General features: G+C 36.6%; 1 protein-coding gene across 11 annotated transcripts in view; it reads right to left on the bottom strand.

Moving 5' to 3' along the window:
• The window catches only part of RBMS3 (RNA binding motif single stranded interacting protein 3), a 711,391-nt gene that overhangs the window by 38,851 nt on the left and 653,411 nt on the right, over positions 1 to 19,129 (bottom strand). For 8 of the 11 annotated variants that reach the window (XM_013057187.2, XM_013057186.2, XM_013057191.2 and 5 more), the window contains one exon: positions 16,735 to 16,782. The exons of the other annotated variants lie outside the window; for them this stretch is intronic. In XM_013057187.2, the coding sequence (XP_012912641.1) occupies positions 16,735 to 16,782 (48 nt within the window). The remainder of the gene's footprint in view (positions 1 to 16,734; positions 16,783 to 19,129) is intronic. 11 annotated transcript variants of the gene reach the window in all.

The following is a 19,129-nucleotide window of genomic DNA, read 5'->3' as shown; positions in this document are numbered from 1 at the left end:
TTTCCATGGCATTAATGAAAAAGAGCTAAAGGCCATTACTTGTCCTGATTAGCAGTCACAATGAGTATGGGGCACCTGGATGCATGTCTTTTGGACAATATGCAAAAGGTATGACACAGGCCATTGAAGAATTAACACACACACACACACACACACACAAATGAAGCAAAGATGCTATGTTATTAAGAACAGTCAGTTTGCAGTGCTGTACATAAGAGGGACCTGGGCAACAAAAAGGGTATGAAAGTACTTCCAGAAGGTGACTCTGGGGAATCAATTATAATGATGTTAGTAAGATAAATGAATATGATGGTTATCTAGGGAAGACAATTAACAAAATGAAATCTTCCAGATAAGCAGTATTGCTGAAGGGCAGTCATATTTCTAACAGACACTTTGTGGGTTTCCACCAACATTTTAAATTATTTCATTAAGACTTCTTTCCTAATAATTTCATTTCCTCCAATTTTTTTTCCACTTTTTCTTAAACCTTCTTGTTCATGAGATTTTCCTATCCTGTTCAGAAAGCTCTCTGCATTTAGTCATTCATTCAAATTTCCAAAATTCTTGGGAATTCTGTTTTCCTTTTACTATATTAATTTTTTCTGAAGTTAAGTAAGCTTAGAATTATATAGGTGTGTCTACCAAATCAGCAGTCTTACATGTGGGCATCATTTATTCAACCAACAAATATTTATTAAATACCTATTTAGATGGTGCTGGGTAACAGGGAAGTAAGGTGACCATAAGTAGTCCCTGCTCTAAAGGAGTTTATAGTCTTGACTCAAGAGAGAAAGAAAGATAATTAAACAGAAAATGATGATTCAGCATGTTAAATATTATGATGAAGATGCTCCAAGGAACCTAAAAAAATAAGAAAAATGCCATCTCTAAGACAAGATAGAAAAATGAAGGACACTTATAAGAAAAAAAAAAAAAAAAGGCAGGCACCGAGACAATTCCTGGAAAACAACCCCAAATTAGCAAATTGAAGAGTAGAGGGAAAAGCATTAGACATCTAGACAGAGCATCTAGATGGACAGACAGCTCATAGTTATATTTCCACTTAGGCAAAGACCCTGGAAGCTTGGCCCATCCTGCAAATTGAAAACAGTTACGCCTGGAGCACAGAGGTGGTGAGAGATGAGTGTGGAAAAGCAGACAGGGGGATCGTAAAGGACCTTGTAACAGGGGCTAAGTACTAAGGAGGGAGTTTTAAAGGTTGTGGAAGGACTTGAAGCGGTTTTAGAAAAATGACACTGGTGGTTGTTGAGGGAAGGGATTGTGGCAGGTTAAAACTTGAATCAGCAAGACCAGTCAGATGGATGCCCTCCTAATCCTGTCAAGGGACAACAGTTAATTAGAGTATCTCTCTGGGGGGAAAATTATACTAAATTTCAGGCCTACTAGAGAAAATTCAGGCCTCTGACTAGCTTTGTATTGCCTTCACATTTGATCTTCCAAATTTATTTGGAGTAAAAGCCAACAGTGAAGTCTGTCCTTGAGGGTGAGATCTTATTTAAAGACTTCTATTTTCATCAAAAAGTTGAGCTTTAGTACAACAGGCCTAATCAGACTGGCACAGTTCTTGAACTCCAAAGCTCCAGGGACCGGCAATCTCAAGACGGGGTGGAAAGGTGGTGAGGAAAGTACTGTATTGTCAGGTAGAGCACAACAGGTGTTAGCAGAGGACTTTGAATTTTCAAACTAAAGTGACATCACATTTGGCTGTGAAAACTGGGAAGAGATTCATGGCAGAGACATTGTTAAAGATGAGTGAAATCTGACCAGCAGAAACTGCAGGTGTGGTGGAGAAGTTCCAGTAGAAAGTCAGCACAGGCCAAGCAAGAAAGAAAGTGCTCATAGCCAAATACATCCTACAAATAACTGTGATCAGAGGAAGAACAGAATTATGGAGGGATATGGTAGGAAAAAGCAGTTGGAAGAGTAACTTGAGGATTATACCAGGGCAGTCTCGAACTCAAGGCTGTTAAGTCCTTCTTAACTCTTGTACCCTTTGAGCTGTGGCTCATTACTAAGAATATTATATACTAGGAGTCTCCACTCATTTATTTAATTATAGCTCAGCTTGCTCCCAAAAAGACTTTAAGGCAGCTTCCAAAATTGTACAATATGTTGTAGTATCAAATAAGTGAGAAAAAATGAGTCAAAGGGAAAAAAATAAGATGAAGTCAGCAAGGCTAATAAAATATATGCCATTAAAATTCATCAGAGTTAGTTAGTAATGGATTACATGATACTGTGTCCATTAGGTAAGAAAATAAATCAAAGCAGAGAAGAATAATTTGCAATATGGAGGCAAGAGAGACATTTCTTTCACAGGTCAGAAAAGACCAGATACTGTATAGTTTAAGGAGCAAAAGATCTAAAGTAAGCAAAGTCGGTTTCCAAGGGCTATTATTATAGAGTCCTTCAAATCAGAATGAATGGCATTGTGCCAATGCATACTTGAGAAAAAGCTATTTTTCAGGGGGGGCAATGGGACACAGAATTACAGGTAAGACAGCTTCTTCAGTTTAATCCAAGGTTATAATTTAAAATAACTAAGGAGAACGGATATATGGCATATTATCCAAATATTCCTCCAAAAATATTATTATCCTTTAGCCAAGGCTCTGAAATATATGAGCGTTAGTGATTCTGGAATTGTACTTCTTGACAAGGACTTGGAATGTAGCTTTCTTTCCTGTTGGTAACACATAAATCCTAAAGCTGAATTTGGCATGGGATAGATAGTGTCAAATTGAAGAAGCTAAGAAGAATTTAAGAAAACCCACTCACTCCACCCAAAATAAACCTCTCACTATTTGGAAGTTAGCTGCAGGAAAGATAAGATTCTTCTCAGAAGAAATTTAGGTCTGCACTCACACAGAGAACAATAAGCAATCACCATTGTGGTTCTACAGTGTGAGGCAGTTTTTAGCACCCACGTCCCTGTGGGGTAATCTCTGTAAATCATCCATAGCTTTGAGTAGTGTTAACATCTCTGGTATGCACTGGCTTGCAAGTTTGACTGTTGCTGTTAGAAAAGTTGACTTTAGATTCAGAGATCTAATCCGTACCTTCTCTCTGGCAATAAAAGAATAGAGGAGGGGTAGTCATTTACTAAGGTAACTCCCAATTGTTATGTTAAAATCATATCCTTGCAAATCATGTTAAAGTAAAATGTTAAGCTCAATGTTTATTCAGGCAGCTGTGTGAAGGCTGAATAAGAAAGGGAAAGGCCAAGTATTGACATTTCAATAATAAAATTAGAAGGTAACAGGGACCCAATCTGGACTGGAGTGGTAGAATGGAATGGAAAGATTAAAAAATGGAGAGCAGATTCAAAGTATATTGTGGAATTAAAAAAAAAAAAAAAAAGGAAAGCTGCATGTGGGGAAGAGAGAGCCAAAATGTCTTGGAAGAAAAATGACTTGTCAATGTATAAGAGATTTTCAACTCTACTCCAAGCTCAGTTGAGTATTAAATCATATGATTCTTACCCAAAAGGAAGAGCTATATATACTCCAAGCCACTGTCAAAGAATATAACAATCCTAAACTCATAGATACACTTAATTTTAAAAATCTTGTCTTAGAGAAATAGTACTGAAAAATGGTTTGCTTGAATCCTAGGGAAGCCTGTGGGAGAAAGTAGACTGGGAGGAAAGATTATGAGTCTTGAATTGTGAATATGAAGCCTGGGCTTCAGAGAGCCAGCCAAGGGTGGGGGGATTGGAAGGGGATGTTGGGAAGTATCTAGAAATGGGGGCATGGAACTCAAGGGATGGAATGAACAATAGAGATTTGGAGGCCATCTGCAGGAGGGCTAAAGCTAGGGAAGCAGATGACTTCACTGAGGAAGAGAGCAAAGAAAAAGAAAGTGCCCTAACACCAGTACCCTGGACAACAAATCGAATCCACAACTTTTGTTTTTGTTTTTGTTTGAGCAGAGGAAATGTCATCAATAAATAAGTATATGTTGAAGAAGCTGTGTGGGGTCACTGCTGTAAGAACATCAGAAGTTAAGACATGAAGACAAGAACATAGAAGAAAGGGTTAACATTGACAAAAAGAAGGCCATGACTAGACAAAATACAAAGGGATAGGAAGTGAGAAAGAATGAAGAAACAGACATTCGAAGTAAAGGGAAAACATTTGTGGGAGATCAGGTCAAATACAGTATCCATCTTCTCATAAAGGAGGAGGTAGCCATCTTCTTAGTATAAATGGCAAGACTTGTGTATGGAATTTGAGAAGGTTGAAAAGTTTAAAACAGCTGAAGGAGCATAAATATGAGTGGGGGATCCAGCTGATCTTATAAAGAATCATTTTGTAGAGGACACGGAAACTTCCTTACTGAATGGTTGTGACAATCAAATGTAACCAATCAATTCACATAAAGTACTTAGCACAGCATCATAAAGTATTCATTGTGCACAAAGATTCATTTTTGCACTAGCAGTACTTTTCATATATACTCAAAGCTTATGATAAATAAAACACATTTTGACCTATCTCATGTTTGTATTGACCTTTTATCAAGGCCATTGAATGTTCTGTTATATTTTTATCAGGCAACATTATAATTGCCCTTTAGATAAGAAAAGAATTTATGGAAATCTTTCAAATGATCTTTAATTAGCTGGTAGCTATTAGCAAGGTCATAGTATTCCCAATTAAATAATTTTTAAGAGTTATCACCAATCATCAGACAAGAACCGTCGATGACTGCGGGATAAAGGACAGAGGGAGGCAAGGGCATTTTGCAAACCTAAAAACAATTAAACACCTCCCTTTTCTGTCTAATGTGAGTGACTACAGCATCATAACCAAAGACAACTCTAGCTTTGCTTTGTTCCTCTCACTGACTAGATAATACTTACTAATACACCCAATCATTCAGTTGTCCCTGCCCCCACTTCCTGACAGCACCCAGGGCAGAAACTACCACCTCCTGAAGCCCTTCCCAAAGTCATACTGTGACTGTGAGTCCCTCCAAAGTCCCTCTTCTGAGATGTTCTCTGGTTCACCTGCAACTTCTCCCTTATTTTTCAAGCTAGTAAATCTAATTTTATTTGACTACAGTTGGTCTCTGGTCTTCTTTGTCTAGTAGGCTTTAATCTTCCAGAACAAATATCTCAAAAACCTCAACAATTATTTTTTTTTTAAACCAACTCCACATATTTGATTTGCTAAAGTAACTGCTCAATTATGAATGAAATTCCCATTTCCTGAATCTGGAGTCCTGTGCTTTCCCAGATCTAAGTCTCTTGGGTGGACTGCTGGATGCAGAGCAGGCACATAAAGTAATTAAATTTATGCCTTATAGGGGTCTGCAATCCATTACCCTGAATCCAGCACGATTCTGCTGCCAACTGAAATATGTCCATTGCATGTAAATTAAAGGGCACCATTGGTTTAAAATCTTTTCAACTTTTTGATTTTCATTTTTAAGGAAACTTGATGGGAAACCTGATTATTGTTTTTGATATGTAGTATCTAGGTCAGATAGCTGATAGCTTTGCAATCAATATTGTATCAAAGCTAAATCACAGTGAATGCACCAAAGTGCACAGTTCAGACAAGTAAAAAAGGACTGGCCTGAAAAGAAGTAATATACTGTTCCTGATATATTCGACATCATCAAAATGAATAAAAGTTAGTGGTAGAAAAGAGGAATGTATAAGCAGCATCTTGGGTGACAAGTGGACTTCAAAAATTATCACCATGATTTCGGGAGGAAAAAATACTTTGTGATCTGCAACTTGGGAAACAAATTATCCCCCAAAGCAGGAGATCTTATTTTAAATGCACATTTAAAGGTGTACATATATGCAAATATAAATATACATATATAATTACAAATTTACATATATACATATAAAGAACTCATGGAAGTTAGACTTAATATCCACATGTAATTTAAGTATATTATATATGATCTCAATTTCAAACATATTTTATCAATTCCATAAACCACAAGAGACTGGAAGGCTCCCATTAAATAAACTGAGAAGATTTTAGGTTGTGCCAAGTGCTGTGTGGCACGGACACAACATATCATTTGAAATGTGATTTCAACATGGGCAGTGTTAGAAGCAGTGGTCAGCTTGTAGTGGAGATGCACCATCTGGTAGGTGGATAATGAATTCACATAAAAAGTTAAGACTGACTTCAGGCTACAGAATTGTTAAAAAAAATTCGAAGCCACTTTTATCAAAGAAATAGGTTTCTTTTAACTCTACCATAAATACCATAGTGCTGAGATATAAGAATAGAAGTGGGGAAATTTTTAGAGGTCACCAATGCTATCACTGCAACTGATCTAATCATGACAATCATCTTTATACTAACACACTCATGTTTTCGTGATCTTTCAATGTCTCCCCAATATTAGATATAGTGAAAGACTATGCTGTTAATGTCTTAGCAAATGACACAAGCTGCAAAGCAACATTTCAAAGAACTTAGAAAAGAATTAAAAACACATATGATAATTACGTAATGCACGCTTGTTTAGCTTCACGTGCATGCCTAGGACTCAAAATTGTAACGGTAGCTCAATTTTGTCACCTTTTCTGCTTGCCATTGTGAATATTATTTTCTCATGTTGTTACAAAAGCTTTAAATTTTATTTATTATATTAATCCAACTAATAATATTATCATAGTTCAGACAATAAGAAAGATAATATCATCAACTCTTTTAATATTTCTTCCATTGTTCGATATTGGGTTTGGGAACTCTATTTTAAAATAGCATTGGTTCAGTCAATCTCTTATGGCAAATATCCAACATACTTCCCTGAATGCAAGGCAAGGAAAAGAAAAGGAAGCCTCCGTTATTTAATATCTATTATGACTCAGGCATGTACTAAGTACTTTCAATAGGTTCTATCAATCCTCAGCTAAGTACACACAGAGAGCTGCTAATGCACTATCTGTACTTAAGGTGGGGGGAGCTAAGCTTCAGAAAATTTAAGTGAAATTCATTGTGAAATAATTATTAAATAGTTAGACCAGGAATCACATAGTACCTTCTTGACTCTCAAAGCCATTTCTAATTATTATACCATCCTTTTTCCCATTCTGAGTTGCATGTGTGTGAATAAATGAAAACTGCCTGCTGGCCAATTTTTTAGATCAGATCAACACATCATCACAATCATCTTTCATTTTATCTTACCACTGAGACTTGATAGCACACCAACTTCCCTGAGCCCATTTGCATTTTTTCATTTACGCTTTTTACCATAAAAATAAGAGCTTTTGTATTTCCAAGTGAAATCTATGAAGGGTTTAAATAATTAAGCACTATATTAAAAAGCACAATTAAAAACAGCAGCAAATCAATGAAGAGTCCAGAGCAATCAAGAGAACATGCCACTGGGAACGTTTGCAATGCACAGCATCTGACGTGAAGCATCCTGAAAGCCAAGGCCAAAAGGGAAATAGATTAAGTTATGTGCTTTAGAATGTCAGTTAAAAAGAAGGATATCCGCTCATCTGGAGAGAGATACTTGCCGAGGCATTGAACTCAGGCAGCAATTCATCATCGGCTTCTTTATATAGGGAACATTGGGTGAAATAATGGACAATTACTTCCACTGTAGTGTCTCTAGCAATGTGGTTTAAGTGTGTGTGTCATGTGTCACCCCTCTAAGAAAGAAGAGGTTAAAACATTACAGTTTAACTCTGAGAAAGCATTTCTATGGGGATGTGCAATCATACGGTTCAGGTATTTTGCTTTCTGATAAACTAATTTAACACAGAGTCTAGAGAAATGTTGGCTTGTCTGTCAGGCCGTGTCTCTCCAGGATCAGATGTCTCAAGCCAACCTCTGGCAAGTGCTGCACACGATAGTCAATTCAGGATTGGATTCTCTGGCGGGAACCTCCCGTGCCCACTTTGTGCTGTTGATTAAAAAGGGAACCATGTGCTTTCAGGACCAGATGTGCTGATTCCCGCACATGCAATTAGCTTCCTTTAATATTGAAACTCGTCTTGAAAATGCTCTCTCCCTTGGCTGCCATCACAGAGGTACTGCCCTTGGGGATGGTTGGGGTATTAAGGGATGCTATGTCCCTGATGCTGTGGAATGCCCTAGGCCCATCGCTGCCACTCTTTGGAGGGATTCTGCTGCAAAGAAATAGGACCTTGGATGCTGTCTCTCCATGTCTTGTGCGTGCTGCCTCACCCAGGGAAATTTGCTCTGACCCCCATCTCCAACCCTCCCAGGCCTGTCCTATGCAGTGTTAAGATTTTTTTTAATGATTTTATTTATTTATTTGACAGAGATCACAAGTAGGCAGAGAGGCAGGCAGAGAGAGAGGAGGAAGCAGGCTCCCTGTTGAGCAGAGAGCCCGATGCGGGGCTGGATCCCAGGACCCTGGGATCATGACCTGAGCCGAAGGCAGAAGCTTTAACCCACTGAGCCACCGAGGTGCCCCTACAGTGTTAATTTTTTAGAAGAAACCAGGAAAGCTTCCCTTCACGTTGAGTGCAAGGCACAATATAGTACTCAGACATGTGGTTACCCAGGGGAAAACAGAATAGCTAGCTAGTACTGACAAATCAAGAATGACTTCAGTGGACTCTAGTCAACCACAGTGGCCATGAGAATACCAGCCTAGGTGGTGTGACAGAGATGTAAAATATATTTTTTACTACAAATCTGTTTGGATGACATAGCTCTTTTCTTTTCTATAAACCTCTAAAAGCACAGAATTCTAAAAGCTGTCAAAAGGATATTAAGCAGGATATATATTTAATTTTCCTGGTTGATAATTCCCCATTGCTGGTACATACAAATAAGGCCCAGGAAGTCCAGAGATGATGAGTATGTGAAAATTTTTTTTTTAAATGTACTCAGAGTTTTAATACTTCAGTTCCACAAATAATTATGCTGTATACACTAAAATATTAAGAAGTTTCTCTCTCTGTCTTTATCTAAACCTCTCCCATGTCTGCCTTTCTGATATTCCATATGTCTTCAATGAAATTAAAAAAAACACAAAAATGCCAACTTTAAAATGAAATGTACTTCATGCTTATTTATAATGTCAGTACAGTATTTAACTTGGAATACTTGTGAAATGAATTGATAAGAGCAGAGGTGGGCAAACTATATAACCCATAGACCAAATTCAGCATGTTGACATTTTTATAAATAAAGCTTTATTGGTATATAGCCACTATCATCCATTTATACAGTCTGTGGCAGAGTTGAGTCATTATGATACACTGTATGGCCGTCAAAGCCTAAAATATTTATAGTATGGACTTTTACAGAAAAACTTGCTGGATTAGAAGATAAGACAAAAATTTCGCATCCTTGTCTTCCAACTCCTTCCATACCCATCCCCCCAAAACTGGGCTATCTTAGTGATGTTTATTTATCAGAACCATTGACTGACTTAAGCTCCCTTTAGTTATCAGTTACTTGAATAAAGCAATAAACCACTATGGCCCCACAGGAAGTCTTTAAAGCTTTATTTTTGTAATGTAGTGAACAGTATAAATGCACTAGCAGGAACACAATAACAGCATGCTCATGCCTATTTGTCAAATACTCATACAAAGTGTGTTCTGCAAACTGCTTTTATGATACCTGTCGCATGCTGTGTTATATGACAAGTCATTACAGCCCAGTGTTCTCTTGTCAGATTCTATGTTCCTTGAAGGAAATGGGCACATCTCTATTTTATATCATCCAGTCTTGGTTCTTTGTCGTACTCTGGGAGCTCATAAATATTAGTTGAATGAGTGAATAATAAGTAGAACAAAGTCTCCCTTATTAAAATTTATTGAAAAGAAACAATCAATTAGTACATTTAAACAAATGCAATTTTGTAATTAAAATAGATGCACAATATTTGAGCAAAGAAATGAAACCAATTTTCATGCATGGCTTGTAGGAACACATAACTCTGTGTCAGGTCTTTTACAGTAAATACAATTTAATGGCTAATTGTTGCTAATTGGAGGTACTAATGGACCTAATTTTTAATTAAGGGATGGAAATCATTCATAATTAGCTCATGGTATCCATGAAAACAAATTTTATTTAGAGCTTGAAAAATGGTTTTGTTCTTTCAAATAGCTCAAATACACCCCTGTCCCCAATTAGGGGCTAGTTTTATAAAGTGATTCCCATACCAGAAGAGGCAGGCTTCAACCAAATCCTTGGTAGACTATCACCAATTCCAAATTAATGCAATGCATTACTTTCTAATGCAAACTGATGTTACTGATTAGCACAGACAATGTGCAGCAAAACCAGCATACTATTTTCACAATGAATTTGGTCTAAATCCAGGCAAGTACCCCTGTGAAGGACTTCATTCTTACAGCATGACTCCCTGGCTAGGAATCTGACACTCAAGTTCATGTTTGACCACACTGAGTGTAGCTGTATGGTGATTTACCTATGCCTTTCCTGTGAAGCCTCATTGTGAAGTTACTCTGATAACGTTGACTATTCTCAACCTGTTTTAGCTGGTATGTAGAAAAGATAAAACAAAAAATGCATATATGCCCCAGAAGTTCTATGGATTCCTGTAAATGCAGCTTTGGGCTCCTTTTTTTTTTTTTTTCCATTTTTTCCCAAACACAGGTTCAAATTCTAAGGTTTTTAGAAAAGAAGAATGACTTTTGGTTCTACTTTGGTTTCCTGTCCATAGTAGTCTTGCTTGATTTCTTGATGATGCCCTTCATGGAAATTCAGCTCAGAGCAACTGAGATAAAAATCTGACAAAAATTATCAGTAGTTTTCCTTTGTTCCTCATAAAATCCAACGGTAAATAGAAAAAAAATGATGCTTTACTTGCCATTTTTTTTCATTGAAATTTGCCTAAATGGGAGCACCTTTTAAAAAATTATAATTGTTAGGGCAAAGAAACACTAAAAAGATAATAGTTTCCTGTGATTTTGAATGAAAATATACATGGTAGTTCCAGCCTTCTGTCTTCTGTCCTTGAAATAATGTGGATGAAGTGTAGCGGAGACTTTGACAAGGAAAGCTGAGTCCTGTGAAATAAATCTAGGACTCCATTTCCAAACTGTAGACAGTTTTTTTGGACATCGCCACTCTTGATTCTCTCATATTCTTCCAGAATTATTTAAAAAAAAAAAAAGAATTCACATTTTTACTATTTACCTAAAACTTTTCCTAAGCAAAGTATCTCTTAAGCTAAAGCTGAGTGTTTGATGACATTCAGCTCGACATTCAAATTCACACTGAAGTGCCTATACAGCTGCTAGAGTAAAAAGTACAAGTTTGAGTCCCTATACTCCTAAAATCATTGGCAGTAACATGACAATACACAATTCAGGCCCTCAAAAACACTGATCTGATACATGTTTCTGCCTTTAATTAGATCTATATTCCAAGTGTTCTGGAAAGAACTTCATTCTTAAAAATTCTAAGAGGAAAAGTCTTTAGTATCTTTATAACATGTTCCAGAAATATGTCCTATCAGTGATTGACTGACACCTTATTAATGTCAAAAAACAAATAAACAAACAAACAAATCCAGACTTACAAAAATACCCACTTAAACAGTGGTCTCTTATGTTCATATTGCTTGATTTCTTTAACCTTTGGCACCTTCACCTCAAGTTCACCTTTGGCCACCTTCTTCATGACCTTGACTTTGCCAAGAAACAGTTCATTATTCATAATCTTAAACCCAAGTCTTTTCTGACCACTTCATATATATCCTGGAGACCTCTGTTCTCTATATTCCCTGTTTCTCCCTCTCTCCCATCCCTATAGCCCACTTTTCTCTTTCTATTGATCTGGAAACTATGGTTTGTCACTTAATCACTCTCTTGCCAATACTGTCAGCACATATTGGCCTTTTTCTCACTCCAGTCAGTAAAACCTTAGCCCTGGATTAATCTACCTGTCTGCCTTCTTGGCTACTGATCACTACAGCAGAAAATCAAACATCCTCACATATTGGCAACACAAAAATCCATAATCTTTAGCTTCTAAGGGATCTCCAGTATTGCCCCTCAAACTTTGTATATATTGGTGGTTTGCTTTCTTACTTCACAGTTCTCCAAATCTCTTTAAATCCCTTCTCTTACCATTTCCTACTTGTTCTCAGAAGATGCCACTTAATACTTCACATAAAAACAAATAGTATTTATCTCATAATAATCCTTTAATATCCTATTCCTACATTGACAGACTTATAAGTACATATATCAAGCCTTCCTCCTAGCTTCCCACATTCCCACAAGAGATGTCTGCCTTCTTCAGTGACCTAGTTCTTTCACTCATGCCCTTTATAAGTGACATTTTCAAACTTTAGAATACTTTCCTGGCTCCTTTATGTCATAACCAAATACTTCTCATCTAAAAACATCTAAAAAAAAATCAGAACATCAGTCAATTCCATTCTCCATTCGTTTTTAGTTTTATCTTGTCTACTCTTCTTCAAAGTCAAATGTGCAAAGTTTCTGGCACTTGCTGCATCTACTTCCATACAGGACATTCACTGTTTCTACCTTTCCCATTCAGTTGCCCATTTTATATGTTTTCTGACCATTTTATATGTTTAAGGTTCTGCCTACTTCTCTTCATTCTAAGAACATTCTCTGGGTAACATGACTTAATTCCATGTTGATATCTCTAAAATTCATCTCTAGCTGGCAGCTGTCAGAATTCTACGTTCCAGACACACACATCCAAATATTTATTGATTATTTCGATTTGGATGCCTCACAGACATCCAAAGCTCAACACATACAGTCCTGACCTTGGTCTCTTTCCTGCCAAACTTGATCCTCTGTCCTCTGGTTCACATCACAGCAAATGACACCTCAGGCCACTGAGTTGCCAGCAACTTAAGGAACTACCTTTAAATCTTCTCTATCTTTCTGTTCTGACAGCCAGTCAGTTAATATATCCTAGGTTTGCATTGCATTCTCATTTCCACATATTGAACAAATGCCAACTTCATTTTGGGCTCATGTTCTTGAGTTCTGGTCTCCTTTTCTAATTTTATGTCTCTTTATGTCTCACTAAACTGTATCCAGGGTCATGTCAGTCTCCAACTTAAAACCATTTAGCATTTACTGCCATCAAGATAGACTTCAAGTAATCATATCTGTTTATTTTGCTCCAGCTTATTTCTCCAGGCCTGTTTTCTCCACTCCCAATCTCTCTCTATGTGTTTCTATGCCATTGGACCATTTATACTTCCCTGAATTTTCTATGTCCTGCTACCCATGAGCCTTTATATATGCTGCAATCTTGGTCTGAAATTTTCCTTCTCCAACTTATTTTTTACTTGACTAATCCCTAAATCTCCTTATGTCTCCATTTAGAGGTTTCTTCCCCTTTTTCTGACTTCTCTACTATATTTTGATTTTTTTTCTTTTTGCCATCATAGCACCTTGTAACAAGAATGACTAGAATAGCTATTGCTAATAACACTTGAACACTTATTTTATGCCAGGTTCTGTTCTAAGTGGGCTATATATATTTTTTAAAGATATTATTTATTTATTTTATTTTAGAAAGAGAGAGTGTGGGTGCATTGGGGGAGGGGCAGAGGGAGAGGGTGAGAGAGTATTAAGCAGATTCCACACCCAGTGTGGAGCCGAACTCTGGGCTTGATCTCACAACCCTCAGAATTTTCACCTGAGCTGATATCAAGAGTCAGGTATTTAACCAGCTGAATCACCCAGGTGCCCCATGGGCTAATATATCTTCATACCTCTAATACTCACAACAACTTTATGAGATAATTTTTATTATTTTCTCAGGTAACTAATATAAGCAAATTCCCAAGTTTCTAGAACTTGTGACATAAGTAGATTCTGAATTGAGGCACCTTATTGAAAAATTTATAAACTTAAACATCATATATTTGTCTACATAGAAACACTTTGATCCTGTGTCATAATCACCTGTTTGTATCTCATTTCCTACTTCAACCTTAGGTTTTTAGAAGGAAGTTGTATATCTAGCACCCAACACAATGATGGCTATATGGTATGTTTCCAATAAATACTATTTGAGTAAATAAAAGAACAAAGTGACTTGTGACTCAAAGATGAGCCTTTGCCTAAAATCAGATTTACCCTGACCTAGCCTTGGTACCTGTATTGTGACATTTCATCCCAAGAATGCCAAGTACTTGCTATCATCTAATCACCTCATATACCTTTATTTCTAAGAGTTTACATATCCTGTCTCATTCCCATCATGTACCTTACCCATTCTTGCCCAACTACTAACATCTTATTATCCTTTCAAATCCAGCTCAGAATTTACTTTATTCCTGATCTTATTAGATTCTAGATTTTAGTTCCTTCATACATTGTACATTTAAACATCACAAACAATGACAACAAGAAGAAGAACAACATTAAATTAGGCCATGGTACTTTTTAACATTGGTCTATTATCTCTTCATCTTTGTATTCCAAGTACTTGCATGTAGTGCCTAGCACTCAGAAGGTGTTCAATAAATGTTTGATGGGTTGATCAAATGATAATTAGGTTGGGTTATGTCTCTGTAGATTACCAACCAGACATCTTGAACTCAGGTGCATTATGGCAGTTTTGTCAGCTCCAACACTGGCAAAGAATTTATTATTATTTGAGTTGTCCAGTGTGGGCATATTTGGAGATATGAGAAGAAACTGTTATAACACCTTTGCCCATTTTACTCTCCTGATTTGGTCAAGGGTTGGGCAAAGGATACACTATTTTTCAGAAGTCATTCAAGTTGTGCCCACCAGGACAATTAACACACTTCTGGAAGGTAAGTAGTCTGTTTTCATTTAGCTATAGATCAAACATGCCAAAGACGTCTATGCAAATTCGTAATATGTCAAACCACCAATCCAAACTTGTATGGGGGAAGGGACTGTGACACTCCCATCCTGCCCCCATCTTATTTTTTCTGTTACTTCCGTATTAGTCTCTTCTTTTTTACTCTATGGCTGGCATAGTAACACTTTTTTTTTTTTTTTTAAATTCTAGTGATATCATACTTGGCTTTTCTAACTATTCTATGTGATTATTGTTTTTATTCCTTAAGCACACACAAAATTGCTGGGTTAAGTTTCTCCAAGCACTACTTTGACTAAGTAATTTCTCTGCTGAAGAACTTTTAGTGGTACCTGTCTGTCTATGGAACTAGGTGAGAGCTCCAAGCAGCCAGATATCTTGCCTCAATTGATTTGTGTAAGAGCCCTACCTATGACTGTTATCTAGCAAATGCTTTTGATGTTTCCTTGCTGTTGTTTTTGTTAATTTTGTTCTTGAAAGTGAAATCGTACAACTTAGTTGAAGGCACGTTCCAGTTTTTGTCTTCCACTATGATTAATGTTGGTGAATTATCAAGAGTGGAAGCCACATATTTAAAAAAGTCAAGGCTGTATGCATTGAATGAAGTATCTTCCCTTCCCAAGCATCACATATCCTAAATGAAATAGGCATGTTAAGCTATGACCGGTAATACACTTTGGGAAAGATCAGTGATATTTTAATTAATGACAATTTATAGAGTTTTCAAGAGGACCAAAGTGACTTCACAGCTGAAAGCTAACTGATTGTTTCTCAACTGAACATTTAAGATGCGTATTCAGCCATGAGCATAATTTAAAAAGTCCACAAGACATGAGAAACAGATTACTCTTCAGATGCTGGGTCAGGCAAACCAGGTGGTCAAGAACACAGTGTTCTCTGCTTGAAAACCACCGTTCACTTGCCAGACTTTACTGCCCCTTGGGCTCTTTCATTCTATTTCTGGCCTTTGTCTCTTGCTCTGTCACACCAATGCCCTTCTTGGTTTAGATTTTATGTCCTCATCATCTAACACATCAAAGGATCAGAGAGTTCAAAGCTCCTCAGGCTGGCAGTATTTTATTTAGTTAAAAAAGTCAACAAGAATGAAAAATCGTGCCCATTTTCCTCTTTGCAAGAAATCAAAATTCGAAATTAAGGTGAAAGCACAGAGGATCTGTGCCATTCCAAATAAAAACCAACCTCTTCATATACATATACCCCTTACAAAGTGTACCACTGAATTTTACAAAACAATTTAAATGTTGCTAATTAAAATCCTCAAGATGCTAATGCATTCTCAAATCAATCTCTGCCACTTTGTTGTACAAATGGAACACTGGCAGCTTCTCTTCCAATATCCAAAATACCATTTATAGAACAAATTTGAACTTTCAATTCATTCAACAAACAATTATATCAAGAACCTACTATGTGTCAGATACTACGCTGGGTGTTGCGCAAACAAAATGGAATGACTTTCTGATTTCAGAAGAATTCTGGTCTCTAAAGCAGTGCTTCTCAAACTAGTTTTTATTAATCTGTGCCCTCTTTTGATAAACATAAATATCCTTCTCCCACTTCCAGAAATTCTGATGAATCCTTCTCACACTGAGATTCACTGATACACAGAACATAGACTCTATTTTCTGTGTATTCTTCACAAACCAAATATCTTTGAGCTTTCATTTTTTATTTCAAGAGCAACATACTCATGTTCCATATGCAAAACTGGATTGGAATATTAAAGATAAACTTTTTTGAACCACATATGCTATCCCGCTGTCAGTCCCAGAACTGAAATTCAAATTCCTGTACCCAGCCCTATTGAGAATCACTGCTTTAAAGAGTTTTGGAGAAAACCAGGCAACCTCCATCTCTCCCCTCCAATCAAATCTTAAAGGAATTAGAATTTTCCTACCTGACACAACAGCTGGTGGAGTATCATAATCCTGTCTTGGGACTGAATCTTTGAATGAAAAGAGCATGAGAAAGAATGCAATGAAGTACAAAAGAAAATAAAATAGAATCTTAGCTCTAAAATGTGGAAGTGCCCACTGTATGTCATATGGTTGCCTAAACCCCCTGCCTTCAAATGCTCAAGGCACTATGACCCCTAGTTGACAGTTGATACAATGGTCCCCAGAATTGCCACAGGGTATATGTTGTGAGGCCCCTGTGTGACCTGCTAGGGCAGTACATTCTATCCTAGGATTCCATCATCTTCCTCACTCTGTCATCATTTTGGCCCCTCCTGGGAGAATCGCTGTGAAATTTTTACCCTCTCTGGTTGATGCACATGTTCTAAAAAGCAGCCCATCTGGAAAGGGCCCAAAACACAGTGTGACATGAAATTCTAGAGAACAAAAGAAAGAACTAAAATTTTTAAAGAGATAAATAAAAAATGTGCATATTCCCACACTCTATGAAGATTGATACATTTCTGAAATCGGAATTTCATTAGTAATCACTCAGCCCTGGCTCTGATCCCAGGGACTGTTGGGCAAGGCCAAGAAGCTTTGTGGGCTAAAATGGTGAGAGCAGAGATAAACAGAGCAGAATCTATTCAACAGATGACTGCTGTCTTTTTCCAAAGTGTCATAGCCTTGGAAGGGGCAAATAGTAGATAAAAGTTAATTTAAACTACGTGACACCCGTTTCCAAATTTCAGGTTATGTGAAAACAAATATATCTGATTTTTTAAAAGATGAAACTTCGGCTTAATCTAATTGCTTTAGTCAAGGATCTTAAAAAGGAAAGTGGGACATGGCCTATGGCCCAAGGCCCCCCTTCTAAAAATGGAAAGTTCTCATCTAGCCCTAACTTCCCTTAGAGGGGCAAACTGTGTAAAAGGGACCAGATCGTACTCACGTTCAAATAAACTGCCAAAGCATGATTAAATAGATGATTTTCTTTGACCCTTATTCTAGACACATGTCCATCATTCATTCCATTTTCAAATCAAAAACCTCAAACTTCATTTTCCCACCCCCTTGTTAACTGAATTTGGACTATCACAAATGTCTCCATTTAATCTCCTAGCCCTAAAATGATTTATGTTAATCCCTCTCTCATGAGCAAATGGCATGTGAGAAGATAGATTAAGACTTGGACATTGCAGGCACCTTGGCCAGCAAAACCCAACATGCATCAAAGATTCAAATGCAAATAAACCTTGGACATGAGTTATTTGGTGTCTCAAAACAGGTATGTGAATGTGAGTTCATTGTAATCCCAAATTGAGAATAAGTAGAATCATTTTTAAAGGAACTTCAAACATTTTATTAATAGTGATAGTATTTCCTAGTACCTTAAAAAAAAAAACAAAAAACGAAAACTTCAATCACATATTATTGCTATAAATAAAAAAAAAGTTGATTTTATAACCCTGTCACTAGTCATTTCCCAAGAATATATTTATAACATTTAAAAATAAATCACAAGAGTAAATCATGCTCATTGTTGAATACTTGGACAATGTAGAAAAGGATAATGATTAAAATAAAAATTATCTCCCATCTCATCATCTGGAAATAACCACACTTATTTTGAATTTCTTACAGCCTTATTGCATAATTTTTTTCATAGTTGATACTATATTTCCACATGTGCAAATTTATATCCTGCTCTTTTGATTTAATATAATAATTTTTTTTCCTACTTTAAACTTATAACTTCATGCTGCCTCACATTCTGGTTTATGAATGGATTATAATTTAATTAATCATTCTTCTTTATTAGCCATTATAAAGAACATAGGGCTGGATATTTCTGAGGTCTAAAGGCTTTTCTGTTATTTAGAATATCTCTATAAAATAGCTTCTCAAAACTCTAACTGCGTGGTGAATTGGAAGAGCTGTTTTGAAGTGTCTTGACTTGCTATTCAACTGACATTTTTACAAATTTAGATTTCTATCATCCCACTGTCAGTGACTGAGAATGTTTATTTCTTCACACCTTCATCAGTGATGTGTTTTCTTTTGATAACTTCATTTGATGGGTTATGTGTATATGTCCATGTAAGTATTTGATTAAATTACTGTTTCCTTAATTACTTTTTTAAATATGTGTTTTGGCATCCTGCTCCTCCTTTATTACCTATCCGTTCATGAGCTTTGGTATTTTATCTATTGGGGCTTTTGTACTCTGTTGTAACATATTTCAACTCAGAATCCATTTCTTAAGCAGCAAAAGCTTGATATTTGCAGATAAACTTTCCTAATACTAGGATCTCACTTAATGCCTACTTATTGTTTATAAGACTACCATCAAAGTTCATTATCTTACACTAAGACTAAATACATTTTTAGAACTAT

The sequence above is a fragment of the Mustela putorius genome, unplaced genomic scaffold, assembly GCF_011764305.1.
Source record: "Mustela putorius furo isolate JIRA1106 unplaced genomic scaffold, ASM1176430v1.1 tig00003834_pilon_pilon_pilon, whole genome shotgun sequence".
NCBI classification, from domain to species: Eukaryota; Metazoa; Chordata; class Mammalia; order Carnivora; family Mustelidae; genus Mustela; species Mustela putorius.
The sequence above is the reverse complement of the archived record's forward strand: the minus strand, read 5'-3'. Positions and strand labels throughout refer to the sequence as shown.